Source organism: Babylonia areolata, chromosome 21 (genome assembly GCF_041734735.1).
Source record: "Babylonia areolata isolate BAREFJ2019XMU chromosome 21, ASM4173473v1, whole genome shotgun sequence".
NCBI classification, from domain to species: domain Eukaryota; kingdom Metazoa; phylum Mollusca; class Gastropoda; order Neogastropoda; family Buccinidae; genus Babylonia; species Babylonia areolata.
The window spans coordinates 15,411,144-15,420,298 of record NC_134896.1 but is presented as its reverse complement, the minus strand read 5'-3'; the positions used below and the strand labels follow the sequence as shown (position 1 = coordinate 15,420,298).

At 42.7% G+C, this 9,155-nt stretch overlaps 1 protein-coding gene across 1 annotated transcript in view; it reads left to right on the top strand.

Moving 5' to 3' along the window:
* Positions 1 to 2,349: 2,349 nt before the first annotated feature.
* Positions 2,350 to 9,155, top strand: part of LOC143296569 (adipocyte plasma membrane-associated protein-like) — a 31,592-nt gene continuing 24,786 nt past the window's right edge. The window contains exon 1 of the mRNA XM_076608593.1: positions 2,350 to 2,625. Coding sequence (XP_076464708.1) covers positions 2,546 to 2,625 — 80 coding nt within the window. The 5' untranslated portion in view covers positions 2,350 to 2,545. The remainder of the gene's footprint in view (positions 2,626 to 9,155) is intronic.

Sequence of the window (9,155 nt, the reverse complement as noted above, 5' to 3'; positions counted from 1 at the left end):
TTGTTGTTGTTGTTTGTTTGTTTTTTATAAAGTGTTATTAAAGGATTAATATAATTATGTTATCCATTACCTGTGGCAGCTTACTTCTTTTATCAAAATTAATGTACAAACATGTCAAATTTTGCAGTATATTCATTTCTGATATTGTTAAAAATTCTATCAAACATGCATCATTCATATACTGTATTATAAAACCCACCTCTTCCCAAAATAGCCTCCCTTCCCTGCCTCTTCCTTGTCTTTTTAGTTTTTTTTCAGTTTTAGAGTTATGCTTGCGTGAGAATGACTGGTGCGAAAGCGCTTTGATTTGTTTATGCACAAGATTTAGCGCTATATAAGTACCATTATTATTATTATTTATTATTATTATGACAGTTTTCATTTTACTGCAGTTCATTCTTTGTCACTGTGTCCAGGGCTCGGCAAAGCTATGTAGGCGGGGCCACGTCCTTTCCTTTTGTCGCTTTTATCCTTCCCTGACGGAACTTAGGTACACATTTACACATGGATGGAGTGAGGTTTATCGGAGTAAAATGACCCACCCTAGAACACCACACCATGCTGAAACCAGGCTTCGAACCCTTCTCTCTCTCTGTCTCTGTCTCTCTTTCTGTCTCTGTCTCTCTGTCTCTGTCTCTGTCTCTCTGTCTCTCTCTCTCTCTCTGTGTCTCTGTCTCTCTCTCTCTCTCTCTCTGTCTCTCTCTGTGTCTCTGTCTCTCTCTCTGTCTCTCTCTCTCTCTGTCTCTGTGTCTCTGTCTCTCTGTGTGTCTCTGTCTCTGTCTCTCTCTCTGTCTCTGTCTCTCTGTCTCTCTCTCTGTCTGTCTCTGTCTCTCTCTGTGTCTCTGTCTCTGTCTCTCTCTCTGTCTCTGTGTCTCTGTCTCTCTCTCTGTCTCTGTCTCTCTGTCTCTCTCTCTGTCTCTGTCTCTCTCTGTCTCTCTCTCTGTCTCTCTCTGTGTCTCTGTCTCTCTCTCTCTGTCTCTCTCTGTGTCTCTGTCTCTGTCTCTCTGTCTCTGTCTCTGTCTCTCTCTCTCTCGCTCTCTTTTTTTCCCCACACTGACATATCTTTACATCTCTCTCTCTCTCTCTCTCTCTCTCTCTCTCTCTCTCTCTGTCTGTCTGTCTCTGTCTCCTCTCTGTCTCTCCCACTCTCTGTCTTTCACATAATGTGTCTATCTGTCCATATCCCTATTTCCCGTCGCCTTATTTGCTGTCTTTTATGTCTCTTACATCTGTGTTTAAAATTTTATCATTACTTTTCTGTGTTAATTTCACTTGAATCATTCATGTGTAGCATTCATGCTAGGGTTTTGTTGTTGTTTTTCCCTTTGTGTGTGTGTGTGTGTGTGTGTGTGTGTGTGTGTGTGTGTGTGTGTGTGTGTGCGTGTGTGTGTTACTCGCTTCCGTTCCGTACAGATGTGAGCGATGTTGTGTCTCTCAGTTTGACGCTGTGTTATACTCGTACATTATGCATGTATTAAGTATTAAGTATAACTACATTTATATGCATACATGTTTGTGTGTCTCTTAGAACAACGGCAGATGTGTAAGTCGGCCAAAGTGCTAATATCTTCACCGTTGGAAAACAAAGATTCATTCTTTCATTCTCTCTCTCTGTCTCTGTCTCGCGCGCACGCGTATGTGTGTGTATGTGTTTGTGTGCAGTATGAGTCAGTATGTGTTACATCTGTCATGTTTTCTATATTCATGGACACACACACACACACACACACACACACACACACACACACACACACACACACACACACACACACACACACACACACACACACACTTCCTCATCCAACCCCTTTTCCACATGCACACACACACGCAACTCCCCTTCACGAAAAAAAAAAAAAATCTTATAAACCCTTTTCGACTTGCTTCACCAGTGTACAGAAACAATAGACTGAATTGTCCATCCGCGGGATATAGAAAACACACCGTTTTAAAATAAATCTTTTTATCCAAAGACAACCCCTAGCAATTGTCTCATCGCCGTGTTATGGTAATAAGCTTCTCAAACACCACGTAACGTAATACGTCATATACATTTCACTACCGGTAAGCGTAAAAAGAACGCCCGTGGATGAAACTCAGGTAGGATGAAAAAAAAACACCCAAAAAAACAGACCTCTGTTGTGCGAAAGGGAACAGTTAGAAAGAAGGGGAAGGCAGGAAGGGGAGGGAGAAAGTAAAGAAGGGGAGTGAATGAAGAGAGAGAAGAAGGAAAGGGGTTTGAAGGGAATAGGGGAAGACAGGAAGGGAAGAGAGGAGGAGGGAGGGAGAGAGGGAGAGGGAGTGAAAGGGTAGTGTCACGACGTTTCACCCTTCTGTTTTTTCCGTCGCCGGCAGACGTGCTGTAGAAGCGGCCAGAGCCAGGTCAGGTCCTCCACCACCACCATCACCACGACCACCAACGCCAGCACAGCACACAGCACACAGCACAGGCCGCAGACTCACAGTTGGGCACTGAGCTGCCTACCCGATCTCATCCCGTCCCGTCCCGTCCCGTCCCGTCCAATCCCTCGTCTTTACCTCCAACATGGCGCAGACGATGCTCAACATGGCCGCCATGTTCCAGAACGTGAGGATACCTGAAAACGCCAGGCCCATTACAGTCGAGTGAGTGGACTTTTTTGTTTGTTTGTGTGTGTGTGTGGGAGGGGGGGGGGGTTGTTTGTTTGTTTGCTTGTTTGTGTGTGGGGGGGGGGGGGGGAGGGGGGGTTGTTTGTTTGTTTGTTGTTGTTTTTGCTTTGTTTTGTTTTTTGTTTGTTTGTTTGTTGTTGTTTTTTTTGTTTTGTTTTTGTTTTTGTTTGTTATTTTGTCGTGGTTTTTGTTTGTTTGTTGTTGTTTGTTTGTTGTTGTTGTTTTTGTTTGTTTGTTTGTTTGTTGTTGTGGTTTTTGGGGTGTGGTTTTTGTTTTGTTTTTTTTGTTTGTTTTTTTTTGCTGCTGTTGGTGCTGTTTTGTTTTGGGGGTGTTGTTTTTTCATTGCTTTTTTAGCTTTAAGTCTGGAGGATAGGACAGGGTGGATGTCGGATTGGTTGGTTTGCTTAGTTGATTGATTGAGTGAGTGAGTTAGTGAGTGAGTGAGTGAGTGAGTGAGTAATTGACTGGATGATTGAATGATTGATTGATATTTAGATTGAGTCTGGTTTAATTTTCTTATTGATTGGTTTGGTTTGGTTAATTCAGATTGTTCACTGATGGGTTTGTTGATTAGTTTTGTACACTGAATTGAAACGTATCCTGTCTCTTCTTTTTCTATGTGGCAATGATGACATCATGCTTTCTTACAGGAACAAGGTTAAGAGCTAAAGGTCCCATAGTCTCTTACGACCATAGGGGCGGTGATTTTTTGATTTTTTTTTTTTTTATATCCACTGTGTCTAGTCCTCGGCCTAGGTAGGCAAGGGCCCAACTCTTTCTTCCACTCAGTCCACTCCAAGTACGAGACAACTCGTACCATGATTACTTCCCCTGTGGACGTGGTACGAGTATTCTCGTTCCAACACGCTATTCTAATTTCGTTTATTCTTGCTTGCTAAACTGAGCCATTTACACATTTATTTTCGGAAGCATGAAAACGAAGGTTTTTTGGGGCCGATTAAATCAACAATTCTCCATCGATTTTCGCCGTTTTTGTGATCAACCCTACTTTTAATTGCGGTAGTCTCGTGTAGTGCTGGGCAAGGAGAATTGTAGCAGGTATGTAGCTGTGCGGTAGAATGAGTTCTTCACTGACTGGTCAGGTACCCATATACACCTGCGGGGAGTGTATAAAATCGGAGCAAAGCGCCTTTCCCAAGCACACAACACCAGGCCGAAACGGGGATCTCAAACCCTGGTCACCAGGAAACGTCCAGTGTGTGATATTAAAAGCGCCATTAATTTAACTCTTTCCATACGAACGGCGAAAGAGACGACATTAACAGCTTTTCACCCCAATTACCATCATCAAAATATTGCAAGCGGAAGGCTCTTATACTGAAGAGGTGAATGTTGACAAAGAATACCACAATTCTGACGACAGAAACCCACAGGACATCCGAGGGGTATGTGTAGAGGAGAAGAGAGGACTGGCCGTACTGAGTGAGTTAAACAGTTCTGGAAAATTGGGCCACTTACATGGACACAACCCGAGAAAAAAATACAATACTTTTAAATGATTTGCATTCGTTGAGTTTCATTCTGTTTCCGCAATCAGGATTAAGGAGGCTATGCCAGTCTTGAATAAAAATAATTTTGTGTTTGCACATTTCTTCTGCCATTGCTGCCGTGTGCACATGTCAAGTGATCGGTACAAGAGCAGGCCCGGCGCTTCCTTTTTTGGGGGAAGTGTCTGGGTTTGTTCCAATGTACCTTTTATTTACCTGTGTGCTAGCTGAATTGGTAGCGAAAGCAGCATTTGCTTGAAGTTATGTACCTTGTGTGTGGAGAGAGTTACCACTCTTTATTATTTGTTAATATATTGTTGCATGATTAAAATAAAACAATGATATCAAATAAACCGCGTGAAGCCTGCACATCTGTAAGGATTTTAATGAAAAAGAAAGGAAAATGTCTTGTATTGTGTGTTTGCGTGTGTGGGTGTGTGTGTGTGGGTGTTGATAGGCGTATATTCATTAATGGAGGGATGTACGAACAGGTGTGTGGAAAGAAGCATGTGTGAATTTACGTATGTGTTGTGTTCTGTTGTGTAAATTGACAAGAATAACAGGGTAATAGTGTAATAAAAATTCAAAAGATTAAAGCCTTGACAACATAGAAAAAAAGGGCGTGGAGTAGGTCCATGCGCGGAAACCCCAAGCACTGCTCAAATTCAGGTGAAACATTGCACAGGCCAAAACTAAGTTTTAGTTTCAGTTTCAAGTAGGTGACAAAATGTGCAGACTGGTCCATATAAGCCAGACTACATTCTTAAAAAATCATATTAAAAAAAAAAAAAAAAACCACAAGACCAGACGAATGACTAGCACATTGCAATGGACAACGCACAAGACACAATATTCATCCAACAGATCTACTTTAGTCCTTGATTTTTTTTTTTTGTTGTTGTTGTTGTTTGTTTGCTGCCCATCATCTGCACCTTTTCAGTGGCACTACTCCCGTTAGTTAGGCCCAGCACTCGGCTTATATCACAGATTGACATAAGAAAACATTTGGGCCAACAGCAAAGTGAGAGCTGTATTATCAATGGTTTCTCCAGTCAATGGGAAACCATTTACAGCTTAATCTTTTGTGAAAGATAATGACTCTCAAACTAGGAGGCAACATTGCACTGGCTCTTAGTGCTGCAGCCTTGTGGGCTAGTTGGCCTTTGGGAACCATCCCAACGCCGACTGTCCTAAAACCCTCTTTGCCGAGAGAGTGGGGATGTACTTGGGCAAGACACTCTCCACTATAATCAAATTCTAGCCCAAATAGTCGAAACAGCAATTGCCTCCTCTGCTGTTCTGATGGTCATAGTCAGACACGACTGACTATCATATAAATAGTACTCCCGTTAGTCCTTGATTTATTACCATATAATTATCATCATTTTTATTAGTGACTTGTGCTGGAAGGTGGCAGAATGGTTAAGACGCTCAGCTGCCAATACAGAGAGTCCGTGAGGGTGTGGGTTCGAATCCCGCTCTCGCCCTTTCTCCTAAGTTTGACTGGAAAATCAAACTGAGCGTCTAGTCTTTCGGATGAGACGATAAACCGAGGTCCCGTGTGCAGCACGCACTTGGCGCACTGAAAAAGAACCCATGGCAACGAGTGTTGTCCTCTGGCGAAATTACGTAAAATGAAATCCACTTTCATAGGTACACAAATATGTAAGCATGCACTCAAGGCCTGACTAAGCGCGTTGGGTTATGCTGCTGGTCAGGCATCTGCTCAACAGATGTGGTGTAGCGTGTATGGATTTGTCCGAACGCAGTGACGCCTCCTTGAGAAAGTGAAACTGAAACTGAAACTGCTGACAAGAATATCGTTTGGTTTTTGGTTTCGTTCGACGGTTTATTCGTTCATTTCTTTACATTGCAATGTTACTTACTCTTCCTTCGTACCTTCTTTTCCAACACCCACAAACCCACCCCCGCCCCTACACTCCCCCAACTCCCAAAAGACGGGATGAGTCAAAGTCATTGTTAATTGTTCTGTGTGTTTGGCGAGACAGGGTGCCTACGTGTGCGTGTGTGTGTGAGAGAGAGAGAGAGAGAGAGGTGGGGGGAGGGGAGACAGAGACAGAGAAAGACAGAGAGATCATAAATTGCGATGTTGATGTACATCTGTGTGTCCACCGAAAGGGACCACCTTTGTATTTGCACACACATACGCACGCAAGCGCGCGCGTGCACCCACACCTACGCACAAACACACACACACACACACACACACACACACACACACACACACACACACACACACACACACACACACACACACACACACACACACACACACACACACACACACACACACACACACACACACACTTTCATAGGAAAACAAACACACTTGCTGAAAGTAAAAAAAAAAGAAAAGAAGAAAAGAAAATGGGGGTGCTGCATTGTAGAGACACGCTCTCCCTGGCAGGGAGCAGCAAGAATGTCACACAGAGAACTCTGTCGTGAGAAATTGTAATACAATATAATACAATACAATACAATACAATATAATATAATATAACACAATACAATACGTCTTTATTACCAAGTGTACCGGGGTCACAAGGAATAGGGGGGGTGGGGGGGGGGGGCTAGTACATAACAAGATACGAACATAAATCGAAAATCATACACAAACACAGATACAGTAGAAATTAGGATACATACAAGTGCATATCAATTTTAAAACTTGTGCATACTCACACATGCACGCACTGCACACACACACACACACACACACACACACACACACACACACACACACACACACACACACACACACACACACACACACACACGTTTGAACAGAAGCTGCATGTCACATGTGGATGGGGCTGATGACTAGATCTTCAGGTAGATGGTTGTTGATGATTGCACAATTCTGTTTATCATATTGGATTTGTTCGAGAGACAGGGCATTGACTGCTTTGGGGAAAATGCTATTGGCGAAGCGATTGGTTTTCGTCCTTATACTTCTGTACCGTCGACCAGAGGGGAGCATCTCGAAAATCCCAAAAGCTGGATGTGATTCGTCCTGGCTGATTGATTTTGCTTTTTTGAGTAGCCGCTTATGATAATTATATGTCTTCTAGAGAAGGTTTATCAGCCCCAGTAATCTTGGTGGCAGGGCTGATCTACCTTCTCTAGAAGACATATATTATAAGCGGCTACTCAAGAAAGCAAAATCGATCAACCAGGCTGAATACAACACAATACAGTACATTAATAATGAATTGACATTTACAACACTGCATGATTAAAACTCATTCTTCTTCAGATACGAGTTATATCGTAATATGATTACTTCCTCTGTGGACCTGGTACGAGTATTCTCGTACGAATACACTATTCTAATTTCGTTTATTCTTGCTTGGTACAGTAGGCATTCTAAACTGAACCATTTACGGATTCCGGAAGCATGAAAACGAAGCTTTGTTAGACTAATCAAACAATTCAACAATTCTCCATCAATTTTTCGCCGTTTTAGTGAACAGCCCTACTCTTTACTGCAGTGGTCTATGTAGTGCTGGTCCAGGACAGTAGTAGCAGACAGGTAGCTGTAGGGTTAGAATGAGTTCTAAAGGGGAATGAGAGAAGATAAGATCAAAGGGACAGAGAGACAGAGACGAGGAAAAGAGACAAGACAAGACAATGTTCTTTTTATTTCTAGGATACTAGATGCTGCAACTGGTTGTGGGTTTTGTTGTTGTTGTTGTTTTTGTTTTGTTTGTTTGTTTGTGGTTTGTTTTTTTTCGTGTTTTTTGTTGTTGTTTTTTTTTGTTTTTTTACATCCAGTCCCCGCCCTGAATAGGGTCACATTACACAATACTGAATAAAAAAAAAAAAAATTAAAGCAAAGGATTGTGTCAATAGAAATACATGAGAGGGAAAACATTGAACAATTAATTATATATATTTTTTCACACACACACACACACACACACACACATCAGGCACAAGCATGGTGTTAGTAAAATACATCGGGGAAAAAAATGAACAAAATGACAGAAACAAATGAAAGAAAGAGACAGACAGACAGACAGAGAGAGAGAGAGACTTCCAAAAGAGGAATACAACACATATATTGAGAAGGTGGGGGGGGGTGGGGGCTAGGGGGCACGTTTTCAGATTTATATACGGACAGACATTTATGTATATATACGGACAGACATTGTTTACACACACACACACACACACACACACACACATATATATATATATATATATATATATATATATATATATATATATGAGCCCATTATGTTGCATCCGTGTGAATTTGTTCACTTCACTGCATGAATCACACAAGACAACATCATAAATTTATTTCCCGTTCCCTGCGGTCGGGTTGACCATATATATATAAATTTGTTTTCTTCCTTTTTTTAATAAAAAAAAGAAAACAGGGTGGACAAGCTAACTCTGTCTATGGAGAAACGCAATTTCCCTGGCGTGTTTCATGTTTGTATGTCTGTCTGTCTGTCTGTCTGCCTGCTCTTTCTGTGTGTGTGTGTGTGTGTGTCTCTCTCTCTCTCTCTCTCTCTCTCTCTCTCTCTCTCAGTTCTACAACCACATGTACACGAATACGCATACACACAACACATACAAACGCACGCACGCACATACACACATGCGCGCTCCCCCCCCCCTCCCCCCCGGCCCCCCGCTCCACCCCCCAACCCCCACCTCCCACAGAAACGCACAGACAGAAGGAGATACACACACACACACACACACACACACACACACGACACACACCACACACACGACCACACCGACACGCGTCACACACACACACACCTACACACACACACACACACACACACAACCGGACCCCCCCACACACCGTAACCACACACACACACACACCCCACACACACACACGGTACACCACAGGTAACACAAAAACCACAACACACACACAGAACGACATCGGACCCCCAACACACACACCAACACACACACACACCACACACACACACACACAACACACGTAAA